This window comes from Microchirus variegatus (assembly GCF_963457635.1).
Source record: "Microchirus variegatus genome assembly, chromosome: 18".
NCBI classification, from domain to species: Eukaryota; Metazoa; Chordata; class Actinopteri; order Pleuronectiformes; family Soleidae; genus Microchirus; species Microchirus variegatus.
This window is the reverse complement of record NC_139819.1, coordinates 10,030,877-10,050,558: the sequence shown is the minus strand read 5'-3', so window position 1 is coordinate 10,050,558 and position 19,682 is coordinate 10,030,877. Positions and strand designations below refer to the sequence as shown.

The 19,682-nt window shown below is 39.1% G+C and overlaps 2 protein-coding genes across 3 annotated transcripts in view; one reads left to right on the top strand and one right to left on the bottom strand.

Annotated features, from left to right (window-relative positions):
- Positions 1–1,629, bottom strand: part of dock8 (dedicator of cytokinesis 8) — a gene marked incomplete at its 5' end in the record, with an annotated part of 53,716 nt that extends 52,087 nt beyond the window's left edge. Inside the window, one exon of the mRNA XM_083905167.1 lies at positions 1,577–1,629. Within this exon, the coding sequence (XP_083761293.1) occupies positions 1,577–1,629 (53 nt within the window). The remainder of the gene's footprint in view (positions 1–1,576) is intronic.
- Positions 1,630–3,676: 2,047 nt separating this feature from the next.
- Positions 3,677–19,087, top strand: cbwd (COBW domain containing). Of its 2 annotated transcripts, none has more exons than XM_083905318.1 (16): positions 3,677–3,804; positions 4,751–4,883; positions 5,537–5,623; positions 6,045–6,141; positions 6,348–6,439; positions 8,543–8,602; positions 9,805–9,842; positions 11,207–11,253; positions 12,011–12,097; positions 12,233–12,277; positions 13,579–13,635; positions 16,276–16,327; positions 17,853–17,921; positions 18,022–18,087; positions 18,231–18,357; positions 18,616–19,087. In XM_083905318.1, exons 1-16 carry the CDS (start codon positions 3,691–3,693, stop codon positions 18,687–18,689), a joined length of 1,245 nt encoding a protein of 414 aa, XP_083761444.1. In that variant the 5' UTR covers positions 3,677–3,690; the 3' UTR covers positions 18,690–19,087. The 2 variants fall into 2 exon arrangements, with proteins under 2 accessions (XP_083761444.1, XP_083761445.1); XM_083905319.1 differs by having other exon boundaries at positions 3,693–3,734.
- Positions 19,088–19,682: the final 595 nt, after the last annotated feature.

The window sequence follows — 19,682 nt, the reverse complement described above, 5'->3', positions numbered from 1 at the left end:
TTGCACGGAATCACATCATCAGTGACTCCAGCCAGGGAGTTACATCAGCAGCACGTCATCCCTGCTGCTGACCCTCTCCTGTCACTTTCCCCACTGTCCACCAAAGCATTATTCGTTCAAAAAAAAAAAAAAAAAAAAATCACACACATTATTACCTGATCTGACCCGAAATGACACCACTGATAAAAACAAAACACTAAATCAATTTAAAAGTGTACTTCCAGTTCATGGGACTGTCCTGTATCATCACTAAACGGCTGAGCAGACTATGAAAGTGCTATGTGCTACAGTACAGCATCGTCTGCTGGCTCATCATTGGATTCAGGCTGTGACCCAAGGTCACAGCCTGAACTCAGCTCAGCTCAGCAACTAATCATTTACCTCTGTTGCCCTTTAGAGACAAATGCACCTTCACCTTCACAGTGTGGTGATTTATCAATAGATATAGGGATGAACGGTTTTAAATACCTATCTAATTGTGATTATTTCGACAGGGATTGCGATTGCGACGTGATTCGCGATATTATTTTCATTTGAAAAACATATTGAAATGATAATTTCACACCCAAGTTGGTGCCTAAAAAATACGGTGCCTCTTATGATAGATAGATAGATAGATTGATTGCTTTATGGAGGCTGCCATGCTTCACGTCCATGTTTCACATGTTTCAGCAGCTCCAAAGAATGTGAGCAATCTGTCATCTCACCATCATGCGTAATTCTTACACAGTGGACCTTGTAAAAAAGTACAAACATGGCAAATAACATAATACATAGTCCACACCCCGTAAGATTGGACTGCACTGGAAACACAGCACAACAATCACCCTCTCTGCTCTCACACACTCACACAGAGTGAATGAACCCTGGTGCACACTTAGACTGCTGTAAAATCACACAACAACACAAATTGTGCAACAACAAGGCACAACCCTGTTTGACCCTGCAAAGAGCAGCCCTCTACATGCTGCATGTGTCTCTGACTGACTGTGTTGCTGGATAATACAAAAATCAGTGTATTTGTTTTAATGAGTCGCTCTATAGAGGAGGCATGGCACACAATGGACTTCCTCCACACCTGGACAAAAGCCGCAGCAGGAACTATGACCACATCCCTCCTCTATGATGCTGACTGGTCAGACTTTACACACATCACAGGAAAGAATCATATTAGCAACACTAGATATAGAATCAGCATCCTCCTCATCCTCATAAGGAGGAAATGACACAGTATGAGAAATAATGAGCCTACAGGGGGAATAAACTAATATTCATGAGCCATCACATGACTGTGGAGCTACTGTGACAAGTTCTGTAAAAAGGGAAAAGTTGGCTAACTTGTCGTCTTCTCCTTCTCAGAGTGAAATAACTTAACCTGCAGCATTAACATTCACAACATGTGGCTGCCTGCTCCACTGTGGAATCCCCTCCAACTGTCAGGACAGAGCTCCTCCGTGCTCCGGAGAGAGGAGGAACCAAAGAGTTCAACTCCTCCACTCCTCAAACTTAAACATGACGCCCTGACAAACACCACACTAGACTTTAAAAAACAAAAAAATGTTGTCGTCTCTCTTACCTGTTGAGTTTCAGGGCGAACGCTCGTCGCTCTGCGCTGCCCAGAGAAGCCATATGTTAGCCCGCCGGAGCTCCAGCTCCAGCTCCAGCTCCAGCCGCTTCTTCTTCTTCTTCTTCCTCCTCTGCGCTGCCGCCGAACCTCGCTGCTGTCACGGACTCGCCGCCTCTTGCTGCTCGCTACAGCTCCACTGTCATGTCCACACTCATCTCTGCTGTGGCGGCGGCGGCGGCGGCGGCGGCAGGTTCGCTGGGTGTACACTTCCGCATCTGACTTCAACTGTGTCGTAAAGACAGAGAGAGAGAGAGAGAGACACACAGAGCGAGGGAGGGACGGGGGTAACACGGGTTTAGACGGGACACGTGCGCTCCCCCGCTAGCTAAACAAGCTTATGTGTTTTTAAGCTTTTTGTCTTGTTGGAACATTTGTTAAACGGATTAAAACAATTCATTTTATGAAAGCAAAAAAAAAAAAAAAGTTTATAATGTCAATAATGAAATTTAAAAGGTGCATTATGTAATAAATCTAAAGCAACTGGGCGTAAAATCCTCCTAATGTGTCACAGAGTCTCAGGAATAATGTTCATATAGCAAACTGAACTCACCAACAACAACAGTACAGCCAAAATATTCGCATTGAAAAAGATCTTTTGCAGACTGCAAATCATGTTCATATTTTGAAATCATGTTTTGGCATGTGGCGCCACCTACCGCCGTCTACCAATCATTGCAGTCAGTAGAGTCTCAGCTGCCGAGCAAACACGGGTTGCCAGTTACGTCTGAGCTACAATGGCGGAGAAAAAGCGAAACCTAAAAGACCTCGGTATTTTGAAATTGAGTGTAGTAACCGTTTTTGTCCACATTACATTTGGCGCCTTTAAAGGTGGAGTCTCCAACTTTATTATAACACGATTTACAACAGAGCTTAGAATCCTGTAGTCCAGAAATTGCACACAAACATGATGATGATTATTGTTATTATCATATAGTTGCATATATCATATCATGTTCATCACATCACTCTGCAGACAAATAAACAAACTACTACAAAGACTGTAGTTCTGTTACTATCATTATTGTTATTATTACTAGTGGTGGTGGTAGCAGTGGTAGTAATATTTGTTCTTTTTTAATGTTGAATTGTTTTCATAAACCCTGCACATCATCTTTTAATCATCATCTGTGCTGAATACTCCGTTTATTAGCAATTATCCGGTTCATTAGAAGTTTGCTTCATCAACTCATTCATTTTCTTTTTATTTGTGAGCGCCAAAGAGAAACCAAAACCAGTTTAAGGTGAATGCAAATGAAAAGAATCAAAGTGGCCTATGAGGGGAATAGGATCGGTTCTCTCTAAAGATGGTATTTCATCCATAGAGACACGATTAAGTCATGTGATCATGAAGGTGTGTTTACATAACATAGACTGGACACATGTGGAGACAACTAACAAGTTCACTCTGCAGAACAAGAAATCACAACTTATACTTTTCACAACATTTTGATGCATGCTCTGTCAAAAACCCCTGCCTCCTAATAGACAATCCATTTTTAAATGTATAGTGTGTATTATGTTGTATACATTTAATTGCAAAGTGCTATATTATTTTCTAACCCTGAAGCGATTTTTTTTTTTTAACTGTAGGTTAATATTTCCCCCTATAGGAAAGGTTATTTCTGTTAATTTTTACACAATAAGTCCTCATTTTGAACGTCACCTCATTTGTCCGAATTTATGTTGGTGTAAGAATATACATATGTGGCTATTTGAGTTACAGTCATGTTTGCTCATGAAGTGAACAGGGCACGGCATTCATAAATTGGTTTCTGTCGCCATCCTGTGGTGAGTTTTTGTAACCACACCCAAGTTCCGTCTGATAAACTCGGAGGACAAATAAAACCTGTTAATGTTCAATGTATTGTTTTAAAATGTTCTATTTATTCGTCATTAACTCTGTGGCTAACGTTAAACTTATCTTTCATCCGTTTTTCTTTCTGCATAACTAACCGGGATTTACTCGCGAGGTGAAAGCGGAACCATCGTCGCTGCGTCAGGTTTTCAGCCGAGTTTGGGCAGTGTAGCACGTTGTCAGTCACAGCGGAAATCCACAGCAGTGCATGAGTGTTCGGGACAATATTGTCGGCGATAATAACTTAATCAGGTATTTATTTTTAGTCTCTTTAAAACAAAGGACGTCTGTTTGTTGTGGTGTCGAGGAGCAGGTTTTAGAGGTAAATTCCACGTTCGCTGTTTAATTCTCTTCATCTCTGTTTACTCACTGAGCATTATTACTGTGTTGTTAATGCTGTTCTTCTATGTTATCTTTATTTGTCAAGGGATTTATGACGACATGTACTGACCGGCCTGAAAAATGGGACTTTATTTTTTATTCTGTATTCTGTATTTATTACAACAAACACACAGTGCGTGTATTATGCACTGTATGTTTGTATTAAACCACCACTCAATGTAAGGTTTATGCCACAACTACCCTAATTTAACAACTTTGGTAATTATCAAACTCATTTCTGTAATGGTTAATACACCAGTATCTAGAAGCTGTTTAACTGAAATTATATTTATAATGATATTAAGATGTCAAGTTATTTAATTACCTGAAAAACTAGTTTTACTGGTTGAATATTATGCTCGATTAATTTCTGACTTCTCAGAGAAGCCCAGTGATACTTAACACACACTTACAGTATTGGATGACTAGAGGATAGTACAATGATACAGGAAATACGGCATAAAAAAATGTACAAATTAAGAAAAAATCATCCTGTAAATTAAAAATATGAATAAGAACAGATAACAAACAACCAAAAAAGCCCAAAACAATGTCCATTAATCCTTCATACAGAAATTAAACGTTTTTTCACTCTACACACACTAAAAAAAGGTCTAAAAGCTTTAATTTATTATCATATGTTGCTTATTTTGATATTTTCATCTTACTTGTTTTTATTGCTTGTTTTTTTTATTGTTACACTGTGCACTTTGAGATCATTCTGAGATGTAAAGTACCATATAAATAAAAATGTATTATTATTATCTTCAAGCTCATGTAGAAATGCCATTGGGAGAAACCTTTGTTATCCTACATTTACTTCTCTTAATGGATCTTTATAATGTGTCTGATATGATTCTGATGTGATCCATATTGTGCCCCTGTAGGAAAACTGCACTTCTGTAATGGATGGCATGGTGATGGATGACGACGATGACTGCCCAGAACTGGTGTCCATTGATGCCCAGCCCGGTCCCACTGCAGAGCAGATACCTGTCACCATCATTACAGGCTACCTTGGTGAGACACTATCTGTGTCCTTCATCATATATAGATTATCGACTGGATTATAACCTAAAAGGTTATTAGTAAATTGTCCCCACAACAAACAAAAGCTAAACAAAACAGCAGTTGGTCACTCTTTTTAAGGGAAAGGTCCACACATCTGGAATAAAAAGAGCTCATTATAACATTTTTAACTCTACATCAAGGGTTTATGTAAATCATAGAGACTCTGAATTGACAACGATGCACTTGCAACCTGTCTAAATTATAGCCTGCCTACAGTATCTAGCTTGTATTGGTTCCAGCTGCCTCATGACACTTAATGGGATAAGTAGTGAACATATTCTGAAACAAAGGCAAACTGTAAACACTGAGATCTTGATGTAATTATTTAAGAAACCCTTTCTTCTTATTCTGTTACTGTTCTTATTAATAGTTTTTGTCATATCCATTGTTTGTAGTCATCGATGCTGTGATTATTTTTGCTTTATTGACGACGTTTGCTGACGTGCGTTTTTGTTGGTCTCTCCACTTGTTTCAGAGTTCCGGATTGTTTGTTGATGTGTCTGATTCTTATTATTATGTTCCCAGACCAGTGTGTAATCGGCGCTACCCCTCGTCTGTCAGATATTCCTCATAAAACCAGTGTTTTCTCTTTTTCTTTGTAGGTGCTGGAAAGACGACTCTCCTGAACTACATTCTGACAGAACAGCACAACAAACGGATTGCTGTCATTCTCAACGAATTTGGAGAGGGTAAACTCAATGTGTGCTTTGGAGACCTTTAAACAAACATGTACAACTTTAGTAAAAACATATGCTACTCTCAAAACCACGTGTTGCTGTGCTCACTGTGGTGTTTCCAATTATTACCACTTGAGGGCAGCAGAGTACTCTGAACAATTTGCCAGTGTTTCTCATCTTTTATCACAGTTTATAAAGTAGTGTGCATTATGCTTACATTAAGCTCAATGTTTTTGTTTGCATATGTCTCTTTTCCTAAAGTGTAGCTTTATTTATTCTGCTGTTTTTGTCAGTTTTCATTGAACTACTTTTAAAATTAGCTGTTGACGTTTGTGATTGTCCTGTGAATTTGTGTCAGTATTTCTTGACAGCAATACAAAATATGTGGTAGAAGACTGCTCGATCTCTTTCACTGACTTGAATTCTGCTGCAGGCAGCGCCCTGGAGAAGTCTCTCGCAGTGAGCCAGGCAGGAGAGCTGTATGAGGAGTGGCTGGAGCTGAGAAACGGCTGCCTCTGCTGCTCTGTCAAGTATGAGCATTTACTGTCTCCTATTGTTACAAGAATCCGAGGATGCTTTTAAGTTGTTGCTTAACAGTTTTCCCAGACACACGACACATTCTTGCTTTGTGTTACTTTTTGTTTCATGTCACATCAGAGAGCTAAAGTTGATGCTTTATTAATGAGATCCGTATTTTCCGTTTTTAATCATTAGTCTCTGTTTCTCAACTTTTCAGAGACAATGGTCTTAAAGCCATTGAGAACTTGATGGAGAAGAAAGGAAAGTTTGACTACATCCTGTTAGAAACTACAGGACTTGCTGATCCAGGTACACAATTGCAAGTTAAAGGGAGATTTTGCGATAAACCGTGTCACAAATTCACCAGCTCATGAGCCTGGGAAAATCTTCCTTTTAAATCTGAATTATGTTTTGACAGCAGAGGTACAAAACACCTACAAGGTACAAATTCTTACTGCCAAAAAAACAAACCAGGATTAAAACCACATTGACTCTGAAAGACAGCATTAAAAATAAGACAGAATAAAGATTTTCACATCCTTGCATCACAATGTCCCAGAGCTGTTTGATCACTAATGGTCACACGTCAGCATTAAAGGCTGGTGGTGGGATGATCCATTCAGACATTTCGCTGCAAACAAATCACTGCATTTTTTATGCATGTTTTTTTAAACTGTAGTACGTAATTTAAAAAAAGTACAATTCAAACCATTGTAAAATTAGTCACCCAGCTAAATTCCTTTGCAACACACAGGAAGGGATTCATTTTATCTCAAAGCCAGATGGACACAACAGCAGCATTGTGCTAATAAAGCAAGATGACTGCTTCTACCTTTATTACGACATAAATTAAGATTTTTCCTACATAAGGTGTTAATACATGCTTAATGTTTACTAATTAGGGGCTAGTATGCTACTTATATGCATGTTTGTAAGCACATTGTTAATGGTGACTATGTGTTCCCTAATCGAAAGTGTTACCATACTTTTGATCCCGCCCCCGCACTGCTGTTATACACACACACACAGACACTCTTCTGATAGTATTACTTGACAGAGCCTGTTTTCATTTGAAGAACGTATCATATGCTGCATTGTAAAGAAAGAAAGAAAGACCAGAGGCAGAACATCGACAACAAGAATCACCAAAGGTTACGCATTGTAACTTTAACAGATAAATAAAAACATTTTGCACATGTATTTGGCAGCCCAAAAACAAATGTGAGAATCATCTGTGTGTCCTGCATCAGTGTTGTGGGAGTGCCTGATTATCTGGATGACTAAGAACCTTCAAAGAAAAATCAATTCTGGATTTTATGATCACTAAATTATAGACTGTCCTTGGCTATTGTTTGTTTTCTTACTCAGAACAATAAGCACAATTTAAAAAAAATGACATATGGGTCAGTTAATGCTTTCAATATGGTATATGTTTTAATAAAAAAAACCCTGCAGATATCTTCGCTAAAGAAAGGACCAAACTTAGGAGCATCGGATGAGCCCATTATCATAATCGCAGCCAAAAATACGAGCTCTCCATTCAGCTCAGGTTTAAAATCAGGAAATCAATACGAGGCTATTAGAAGTTGAGGGCTGTAGCGATCAAGGTGTGCCGCTAAATGACAGCTGTCTGGATGTAGCACCAAGGGCAGACGCACATGACTCTGAGGCTGTCCTCGCATCTCTGCCACGTCATTGGCTGAGACAGGCTTGTTATCAACCAGGACAGGTCCGTCATTGGCTCTGGCAGCGCTGTCAATCACATAGGCTCCCCCCGGGGGCTATTCTCAGTCCCATCCGTCTAGGAAGAGGTCGGACGGGTTTACTTAAAACGTGCCACTCAAAAATGGTGTTTTCATTAAGCAGCCATCAAATATTTACAGTGCTTTCTTTTTCTCGCTTTGCAGCCCCAACAAAATGGCATTTTGTGAACAAGCTGTGGCTTGCATCGGAACACAGGGTCTTGTAATAACCGTGTGCACTGGCAAAATGGAAACAAAGAAAATGTACCAGCAGGAGATAAACAATTGAAAGCTTCTGATATTGGTTCAATCTGCTCCACAGATCCCAGCCAAAGAAAAGAAAAAGTCATGCAGGGTTTCTGAAAGTACTGAAGTGCTGACAAAAGTACATACGATTTTAATTTCAAAGAATATTAAAAACAACTGTGGTAATCATGTAATCATGCAATATTCTCTGGTTCAAGGTTTTTTCAAATGTTTGGATTTTCTGGTGTTTTCAGTTATAAAATTTGGCAGTCTTTTAACTATTTCTTTTTTAAATGTTATGGACTTAAACATTAATGGATCAGTTGAAAAAATAATCTGCAATCCAATCAGTTGCAGTGGCTGTTTTCATGTTTCTGTACATCTGTCATTTACATCAATCCTAACCATTCATATCATCCGTTAGGAGCCGTGGCCTCCATGTTCTGGGTCGACGCAGAGCTCGGCAGTGACATCTATTTGGACGGTAGGATGCTTGTAATGACACACACGTCTCTGATGCAGTGCCCGTTTGTCCGTCTGCTGCGTTTAAATAGGGGTTTCTCGGATATCGCTGCTCTGTTTCATGTAACTTAAAAATGAACTAGACATTCGCTGCTTTTCAGACATGCAACAAACTCCAGAGATTGTGTGTGTGTGAAAACGAAATATCTCCCGCCAGTTTCCTAGTTTAATATTAAGTTAATATCCCAGTGACCTCATGTGAGACCCCTGCAGGAGCAACTCCGGAGAATCCACAGAGAGCAAACGGACACCTGTTCTACCTGAATCTTCAATTCAGGTGTCACCCAAACCTGTCTCACCCAAACAATGTCCTGCTGTGCTCCTCCAATGTTCAGACCCCAATTTTCTGGGCATCACCTGAAGTTCATGTCTGATAAAAAAAAAAGTTTGTATACAGTCAGTGTTGCTATTTCAAGTTCTAAGACAGAATAATTGTGGTGGTTTCTCAACTCAGAGGCTTTAACTCTTTCCATAAACCTGATAAACACAAGTGTAATAGTCTATATCTGCCGTAGATCCAGTGGAAACCACATTTGAACGTCAGTTCCAGGACAATTAATAAGACACATTTTTGTAACCTGACCACTCTTGACTCATAGGGAGGACTCACATTTATTTATGTGAGTGTTTGCATGAACAGCATCTTTCTCCTCACACCAAACACTCAGCTTTTCTCTGTGTTGTGACAGACTCTTGGACCAAATGTGTACTTCAAATAGCTGAGACATTTGTACGTATACAGGGTGTCCGCACATTCCTTAAAAAGTCTTGAATTTTTTCTTTTTCTCACGGGACTTTGAGGGGGAGATGTAGAGAGGTGGAACATACAGTTAAACTGCACTTGTACATACAACTATTGAACCAAAAAGCATAAAAGAGTATCACTTTATGTTCAATAAACAGACAAAAAGTAAACTTGAATGAGTCTCATTGAATGACACACATGCTAAGCTTGGGTTGTAATACAGCGGGATCCCCCAACTATCCCCCCCTGCTATATTTATAGTGTTTTTCGGTCTTAAATTTCATTCAAGGTTGCATTAAAGAGGTCTTAAAAATTTGACTTGGATACCCTGGTATATGCCGGACAAAACTAAATAGTGTGCATCAGTTGTGATACTACATTTATGGATCCCCAGTAACTTCATATCCTTCATCCTATAGGCATCGTCACCGTCATCGATGCCAAGTATGGACCACAGGTACGTGATGAGTGGCTTTTCTTTTATGACATTTTATTTAATGTCGATTGCTGAAATAATATGTCAGATTTAATCAGTTTAAAGTGTTTAAAGTCATCTGTGGAACATTATCAGGATTACACTCCTCATTGTCTGTGCTCTTTCAGTGATTTGTAAATGAGAAACAGCATTACAATCAAACTTGTTGCAACTTCAATGACATTGTTGTGCAACTCCGGCATTAAAAAGCAAATGTTTATGACTTTAAAGCTAGTTTTAAGTTTGTGAGAGTGTCTGTTTCGCCGCCAGCAAGTCGCACCCTGGCCCTACCCGTGGTATTTAAAAAGAACCCGGGATAAGTGACACCTAGATAATGGGCTCAATGCCCAGTGAGGTGACACATTTCGTCGCCTACTACGTCGTCCTTGGAGCAGAGAGAGAGAGACAAGATGGCAACGTTCCCTGACTGAAAGAATGAGAGGATACGTCATTGTGCAGGAGTGACGGATATGAGGGATGTGAACTTTGTAATTGGACTGTCACATCCACTCACCTTCCTCTCTGTTAATCCGTCTCGTGAAATATCCATCTGTCTGAGGTGGGGTTTTAAAGGTACCAGAGTCTTTGGCCTCGCAGCCTCTGAACGGCCTTTGTTTCTCGACACACTTTTTTTTTTAATCGAATATATTTAGCTGTGGTGATTCAGGCAGTGACAGGTTGATGTCAGATTGACACCCATGGGGTCACGATCCAGATTAACATCTCCTGCTTTTTCTTTTATTAGATATTAAACTGTTTTTTGGACAATGCTGCGTCCCCAGTGACAGTGGGGGGATGCACGGGATAATCTCCTGGGATTTCACGCGTTGAGAAATCCAGGCATTTTAATTTGCGTCACTTTATCTGTCGTGTTTAAGTGTGGCGCCTGCTCTCTGATATTGAACTCTTTACATGAGTGTATTTATTAAAGTTTGAATTCTCTGTGGTCAGTGTGAGCAACGTTGAACTTTGAAGTATTTTGTTATTAGAGCTGCACCTCACGATTATTTTCGTAATCGATAAATCTGTCGATTATTTTCTCGATTAATCCAGTAATCTTTAGGTCAGAAAATGTTAAAAAAAAAAAAGTCTTGTTTTTGTCCATAAACCAAAGTGATTCAGTTGTAAAGATTTTCTTTGTTATGTGTAGCAAAGAAATCAGAAAATATTTGATATATATGTGTATATATGTATATATATATATTTACATATTAGCTCTATTTGTTATTTACATTATATATATTTATATATGTATGTGTATGTTTATATATATTTATATGTCTATATATATATATATATAATTACATTTTGTTGGTGCATGTGTGTCCACTCTCTCCTCTCTGTAGCAACTCACAGAGGAAAAAGCAGACGGACTCATGAATGAAGCAGTCAGGTATGTTTTTAAACTATCTAACGAGCTTTGGAGGTAACTTTGGACTTGAATTAACAAAATATACAAATTGGAATGATTGTGAAATGAATAAATAAGTGAATAAGTGAAAATAAATAAGCTAGTAAATGGAACATTTGGAACACACTGGTTTATTACTGACAACAAAGTAAGTAAAGGAATAATAATTGAATTAATTAATTGAGTTCATAACAAATGGCATTATAGGGCTATGGAAATCTAAAGAAGCTGACCTGTAATGTACCTATTATCTACTGATAAGGGTTAACAACCTTAAATCTCATTCTAAGTGTTCAATTTGAAAGAGAAAATGTAGTTTTTTGCCGTTTTTTTGTAAACTATCATGACTGGGTGTTTCATTGGAAAGAAAGCAAATATGTGCCATATCCAAAAATACCAAGGTATTCCACAAAGACGAAATAAGATTTACAGTATCCACCAAACCTTCCTCCCATCTGCCTGTCTCTCCGTCTCTCTGTGTGTCCCTGCCAGCAGCTGTATGGTGTTGTTGTTGTTGAACAAATACGCCGATGAAGAAAGACCCGGTTGCATGACCCTCTGCATTCTTTGTCTTTGTTTGTGTTTTCACCTCCAAACTAAACAGTGCCCTGCTTCCATTTGAGTGTGTGGCACACATTGACCTCTGACCCCGTGGACACTTGTACACATACAAACAGTTCGACAAGGGCTGTCACATCTTGATTTTCTCTCTTCTCGTTGTATTTTATTGTACTTTCAGGCAGATCGCTCTCGCCGACCTGACCGTTATCAACAAGACGGATCTTGTGAATGAGGAGGAACTAAAGAAAGTCAGAGACACTGTCAGGTCAGCATTTTTTATACTGCTCATTTTCTGCCGTTTTAATAACAATTTTAAGCTAGTACATGCTACAGATAAAGTACATTTTGGACAATTGTACTTTATCTGTAGCATGTACTAACATTGTTCCTCTCTCTTCAGATCAATAAATGGTCTTGTCAAGATTCTAGAATGCCAGAGATCGAGGTAAGAGTTATTTTCTGAAAAAAGAACTGCATCACTTTTTTTGTGTGAAAAGCTTTTTGTTAAAGGGGACAGATTTTCCAAAATCAAATTTTAATCATTTAAATCCTTATATTTGGGACTCCAGATGCCCTATCAGTAGGCAAAGTGAAAACATAGATGACTCACTCATGTTTTTGTGGTCCTCCTCAGTCCAAGTACAGGAGATAAAACAAGTGATGTTGACTTCCGCACTCATTGGAACGTCACAATGCACTAAATTCCTGGAATTGCTTTCATGCGGAGCTCCGCTTTGTCCATAAAACGTGCAAGAGTGAGTGCTGGTGAGGGCAACGGCGTCCAGAAGTCCGCAAAAAGTTTTATTCTCGACTCCACAGTGCAGCACAGAGTTCTACACAAACTTCCAGCCTCAGAGGATTTATCTGTCCAGTGGATACATGTTATATATGAGGGCAATGTGCCTGCTAGAGCCTGCAAATTATCACTTTTCCAAATGCTAACTGCTGTTAGCTCCCAGTAGCCTCTGTGGCTGATGTCATTTTTTTTTTTACTTTGTTTTTTAAAGAGATAGTACTAAACGGAGCTGTTTTGGCAGGGTGATTGAACTGCTGTGGTGCTTCGTCCTGGTATTTTGACCAAAGCATGTCACAGACATGTGTATTAGGACACCAGGGAACTCGATTAACTTGGAGAAATAGGATATAATATGGGATCTTTCATTTTTCCGCGGCCAGGTCCCCTCGCTCTGTTTTGTGCATGAAGTCCACATGCTGCTCCGTCTTTGATCTCCGCATCAAAGATGAAGCATTGGAGGCGTGACATTGCTCACACGTACACATACACAAACTGAGATGTCCTGAGTAAACACCAAACCTTCAACGCGGTGTCCAGTTTCCCCCTCGAGTCTTTGCTCTTTGACCTCAAGGCTTGGAGCCAGCATGGTCGCACATGTGCCAGTTTGCAGTCCGTGCAAGTATGTGTCCGTAAATGACCCCTTTTGTTTTAGCACGTTGTGTGTCGGGTCGCATCTGACTAATCCAAGCAGCGCGTATCAAAGTTCAGACCAGGGTGAGCAGATGAAAGACACCGTGCAGTGAGGGGTTAATCAGAAAAACATTCCCATTGCTTTTTCTTTTCTTTACTTTGGTTGAGTCATCTTACTCGGTTACTCTTGATTTTATTTTTAGCCAATTTTCCAGAAAATGCTTTAATGTCTTACCTTATTTATTACCCTGCTGTGGTGTGGTTGGATTAACATGAAGCTGGAATAAAGCAAAAATAAGTAGCAGTAATCTTCTTCACAGGGTGGATCTCTCTGAAGTTCTGGATCTGCATGCATTTGACACCAAGGATGGAGCAAAGTGAGTTGGTTTCGTTTTCAATTTAAGCCTCATGTTCACAAAATATATTCAAAACAAAATGTCCTCTAGTTTTAAACCCAATATCTCTTTTGATATTTGAATAGAAAACTATATGGTTTTAAATAAATTTGTCAGTACTTTCTGGCGGACAAATGATGACACATTCCCTGAGAAGTGCAGTGTTTAAGGATTTAATAGAATTTAATAGACAATGTACAAAACTCATTTATTTGTCATTGACCTTAGAATAAGACTTAAAGGGCCGCTCACATGCGGTTCCCAAAATCGCATAAACCGAAGCTCTTAAGCTTCTATATTCCATTCAATAATTAAGATTTTTGTATCGTCAAGTGACAATGCGAGATTATTACAGTCATAAAATTTGTTGTGCTCAGTGTCTTAACTTTGCAGAAGGAAAATGGCAATTTAGAAAAGCCTTATACAAAGGATAATGTGTCTAGAAATAAACTTGCATCATTCATATTAATATGGTCATCAGTTTAAACGTGCCCCCCTTATTATACAGTCTGTTCAAGTAAATAATACGGGGTGTTTCTTCTACCTTGTAATTTGTTTGTGTCAGTGTGACAGTGGAGGTTTTTATACAGTTTGATTTCTTGGTAAATTGGAAAATAGGACCACACCACTGATTATGGAGTGTCATTGTTCTATCTAAACTTTGACATTAGAGCTGCAATATTCCAGTTTTGTCTTGGTCTTGTTAATAGAACTAAAGAGACTTTGAGGCTTTGAATGCAGCCCCACAAATTAAAAAAAATAAGCAAAACTGTAAAATAAAGTTGTCTCTGTTTGACAGACAATTTAATGGTGAAACTTTTTTTCGAATTCTTTTCACTGCAGTGAAAAGATTCTGTGAATGGCGACCTCGCTCCGTCCGCTGACGATACTGAACGTGACACTGTACAGTAGCTGTGATGTCCTATTTACGAAACTCCCAGTGAAAGATCAAGAGCTTATTTTGCCTGAATCAATGGCCTTTGTTGCTGTTCCGTCTGAACTGTGTATCCAGCGGTCTTTGATACTATTGCTCACCGTGTTTCTCTCTAATTAACAGAGTCTTTTATTGAGCGTCCCCCTGTTACACCACAGGGTGGTCATCATATTGTGTCCCCCCCCCCCTCGCGCCGTAGAATGTCATTCTCATGAATAGAGTCTGTGTTCCTCATGTGAATGAAATGGTCCGCGGTGTTAAAGCTCTCTTACATGCCCTCTGAGACCAGCTGCAGAGGATTAGAGCTGTGTGTGTCCACTGCCCACTCTCGAGGAGACTCCCCCATGTCCCAACACACAGCTCCTTTTCCCCGTCGCCTATCAGAGTCGGGGCCCCCTCCTCCTTCTCGATCCCATGCTGGCTGTTTGAAGCGGCCCCCCCGCTGCTCTGCCTGTGTGGTACTAACAGCACACAGGGCTCAAACTGCTGGACACAACGTTTAGCCTCCTTGTGAGGTCTGATGCGGAGAACAAGGGCCGAGGTTTATTTGGGGGTGGTGGTGAGTGTTTTGTCGGATTTAATTGCCGTTTCTAAAGTTTTCACAAGTCCATTCAGAGTCGTGTCATTAAGCACTGATACGGAACACTTTGTGTTATACTGTGAGGAAACGCACAAAGGAATAAATGGCCACGGTCCGAAATGGTCTAATCCGCTGTTGTTCTGCGGCAAAGACAAAAAAGACTGGGATAAAAAGCTCAAGTACATTTTCTTTGTACTTTTATCCAACGCAGTTCTTTAGAAAATAATTATGTTTAACCTTATTGAGCTCCAACAAGGCAGCTATAACGACGAGCTACAGATAAGCTATTAAGTAGTGATTACGAAGCATGTCACAAAGACGAGGTCAAACGGAAATATTATCATAAAATCATACTTTTGTTACAAGCATTTCTATGAATTATATTAAAGATTTTATCCCAAAAGACAAATCCAAGGTCGACCAAACTTGGTGTATGAGCCCATGACTTCTACTAGTGTAAGTAAATATAGCAATAGTTCATGGACTGATGCTGTACTGATTGTATGAAGTGCTTTAACAATGTGGAAATATTCTGCTGTATTTAAGCTTCAGTTTTCTCATTCACTCTCACTAGAGAGAAAGAAAACTGTATATATTTTATGCGTATAAAATAATTATTGTTATTATTATTCAGGTACCATTACCGTAAAGTGTCAGGTACCATTACCGTACAGTTTTTCTTGAAATACACTATTTTAAGACTATTGACTTTCTTGTCATCACAACCCTAATGACTACTTATGAAAAGCACCATAATAATCATGTGACTCTCAGGATTTTACCTTATTCATTTATTGATTAATCTGTTATAAACCGTGATGATGGTTGATGAACAACCCTAGAGCCGTCTAAAGACAATAAGTCAACATTCAAGAATAAAAAAAAAGGCAAAAAAAGAACAAAACTAATGACGATTCATCAAACAGTCAAAAGAGGGAAGACAACACTAAATAATGTCATTATTATACACTCTAGTGCATGGAATTCAGTGTACAGAAACTTTTATAGCAGTATAACTGCATTTGATGATGGTGATCATTTCCTGACTCATTAAAAATGAATAAATACTGCTGTGCTGTGAGGTTTAAACGAACATTCTCCTCCTCAGTTTGGCAGAAAAGCTGCAGCTCGTGAAACCAACGCGGCCTCATCTCGACAAGGTATTGTTTGTCTGCTCTGTGTTTCATTCACACTCATTCAACTTCTCCCTGTGCTTAAATTTCCTTGTTGTGTTTGCTAATTTATTTCAACACATCATGTGCCTGGAGACTCTCGGGGTGGGGGGGGGGGATGATACACTCCCCTGAGGCTAAAACGGTGCCTTGCATTTCCCCAGGCTGTGACACTTTAGTGAAAACTCCCTCCCTGCTTTGGTTTTTGTGTCGAGATCAATTTGAGGCTTTTGATGTTTCTTTTTTGTGTGTGTGTTTTTTTTTTTTAAACTTACACTACAAATAGATACACACACACGGCAGCATGGACACATTCACTCTAGTAGACGTCTGTGTACTCCGTGTCGGCTAGACTGACCATCGTCTTGGCTGCATATTATGACTCTCCAATTGTTTTGACTTGTGTCATAAAATGTGGCAGATTTTACAAGAAAAGCTGCTATTTTTCCCCCATTTTATAAGTTGCTTTTTTTAAAGAGCTGAGTATCCTATATATATAATTGCAGGACTGCGTTAGAGCGAACGGCTGCAATTTGTTTGTGTTTTATAACCATGAACTTTTATCACAGGATGAGGTGAAGTGAGGGGCTGTTTGCGTGGGCAAATAATGGCATTGTTGTCTGTTTTCTCCGGGGTTCCCTTTCCCGCATGAAGCTCAACATCCCTCCGAACCCCCCCCCCCCTCCTCCTCCTCCTTCCCCGCGTTGCTCTTTTCATGTAAATGAGAGTGCTGTTTTTCTGTTGTTATACCAAATGACAAGGAAGTGTGTAATCTTAACACTTCAACACAACCCCCCAAATATCTGCAAAGTGCTCTTTTAATGCTGTAAGGAAGTGTTGAGGTGTGTGTGTGTGTTTCGACACAGTCATCAGCCGGGGCGTAAAAAACAAATCTTCTGGTGTAAAGTTCATGATGACGTTGCTAAATTTCAGAAATATTTGTTAGAACGTAATTAACTGTGAACTAAAAGGGTGGAACTGTATTGGTATTACACTGATTTAAGAAGTATAATAATTGAAGTATACTTTGAGTTACTTATTCTAAATACTGTAATATACTTTCCAGATCGAGATTTTATACAACAAACCTGTGATCAGGTTGCATAATATGCATTTTTAAGACAAATCCATCACCACCAATAGAATTAGCTTCATGAAAAATTATAATATTATAATATTATACAATGAAACTGGTGAATATGATGCACTTTTTACATTTTATTATATCAACTCTACTCTATAGAGCGCATTAAAATATGACGTCACTAAAAACATTTAAATCAGTAAAGATAGGAAGCATAAAGACATAAAACATTTAAAAATGATACAGAGCATAGTAAATAAAATTACCCGCTAAACGCCATTCAGTAAAAATTGTTTTTTTTGTACTGTATTAACTTCATTGTTTTTTTTTATTGTGGCTTTGCCAAGTGTTCCTTTTTACTACTGAATTATTTATTTTCAGTTTCCTGGGTATAAATTCTGTCTGCCTGTGTTCCCGTTTCATCCTCAGAGCATCTTAACGGTGACGTTCGAAGCGGCGGGAGACGTCTCCGAGGACGCCGTGAACGTTTTCATCCAGGTACACCAACGCGCTCCGAACAGCCCCCCCCCTCCCCCCGCCGCCTTCAAGTGCTTTTTTGGAAAAAGGAAAAATATCCATCTGCCTCCTTGTTTTTCAGGAACTCCTCTGGGAGAAGATGTTCAAAAACAAAGAAGGGCGACCCATGACCGTCATCCGGTTAAAAGTACACAATAGAGACACAGTAGTCATTCCATTGTCACCAGTGATCAATAACAGGCACTTGTAGCATCTGAATTAAGCAGCGGCGAATACTTTTATCAAGCGTGGGTTAAAGTGTCACTTGTGACTGTGTGTGTGTGTTTTCAGGGCATAGTATCACTGGCTGGTAACGCCCACCAAGTGATGCTGCAGGGGGTCCACGAGCTCTACGAGCTGAATGAAACTCCACAGCTTTGGGAGGAGAACCCACGGATCAACCGCCTGGTCTTCATAGGTGAAGACTCACACACACACACACACATTCATCCTGATGTTATTCTTTAACACCGCTGTTAAGATTGCCAGTCCATTGAGTTGCAATGAATGGATGAAAATGGCTTTGAATGCAGTGCATTAACATGTGTCCTCTGATTTTTTTTGCATTAATGCACATGAAAATACAAAATCCAGAGAATTGTATCCACAGGTTTTAACTTTCTCTGTGTTTACATAGCCATGCTGTGATAATGCTCACTCCAACCTTGATTCACAGGTAGGAACCTGGACAAGGATGTTCTGCGGGAGCAGTTCACGTCAACCCTGGTGCAGGATGCAGACAGAAATTAGCTTTAAAGATCTTCTTCCCTCTTCACGTCAAAAACTGGCTGAGCCTGGAGCAGAAACTTGTGGCTGCAGAATTTTGCAAACCTGGGACTGTTTCAGGTGTTAATTCCTTTCCCCACATAAGGACGAGGTATGTTCCAGGATGGCTGAGGTTACTGTAGAGATCAAGCGTGTTTATGTTGCTGTAGTTCCCAAACTGATAAAGTGATAAAACCTTGAAAAAATAAAACATAACAGACTAAAACGAGTGTACACACAAAAGACACCGACAAACATCTTGAAATTTAATCAGTAAGCTGCTATTTAATAAAGACTGCTTTGGCGAATCAGCAATTTCTGAAGGTTGGGAGCACAAATAGTGTGAAATTGTACTTTATATATGAAGCAGCTTTGATTATGTATGTGGCTTTTAAATTATTCTAAATAAAGTTTTTTTTTTTTTCTGAAAGTGTTATTCTGTAATTGTACCCCAACATAATCAAAAATTACATTTATATATATATAAAAAACCAAATCTGAATTTGGTCAAATCCATGCGATACCCAGCAAAGTGTGAAAACCTTGTGTGAAAGCATTAACATCTTTCATTGTTATTAAACGCATACAAAGAGTCTTTTAACATTTGCATTTGCATTACGTGAACACGTGATGATTAGAATAGTTAACAGTTGCTACTAAATAATGATTTCAACAGTGATTCAACAATTATAGTTAACTAGTAATAAGACTTTAGCTTGAGCCAGGCAAACCTGTGGGAAACCTCATTATTCTCAGTGAAATAGCTATTTAGGTATAAGGTATCAGGTATTTACTGGTTTGATAATGTCAGAAACTAGTTCCCAGTAATGTGTTTTTTGTGTAAATAATCTGTCTCGTGAGTCAGGATTATTTTTTTTCACATCAATGGCTCAGCTTCACTTAGATTACCAGTAACAATGTCTATTATGAACTACTACAGTGGAGCCAGTGGATATACAGTACGATGCTGATTGTTTT

Excerpts from the sequence above, each read along its gene's own strand:
- cbwd (XM_083905318.1), top strand. The coding sequence starts at position 3,691 with ATGAGTGTTCGGGACAATATTGTCGGCGATAATAACTTAATCAGGTAT. Across the intron at positions 16,328-17,852 it reads CGCGGCCTCATCTCGACAAG|AGCATCTTAACGGTGACGTT; the intron begins GTATTGTTTGTC and ends TTTCATCCTCAG. Across the intron at positions 18,088-18,230 it reads TGACCGTCATCCGGTTAAAA|GGCATAGTATCACTGGCTGG; the intron begins GTACACAATAGA and ends GTGTGTTTTCAG.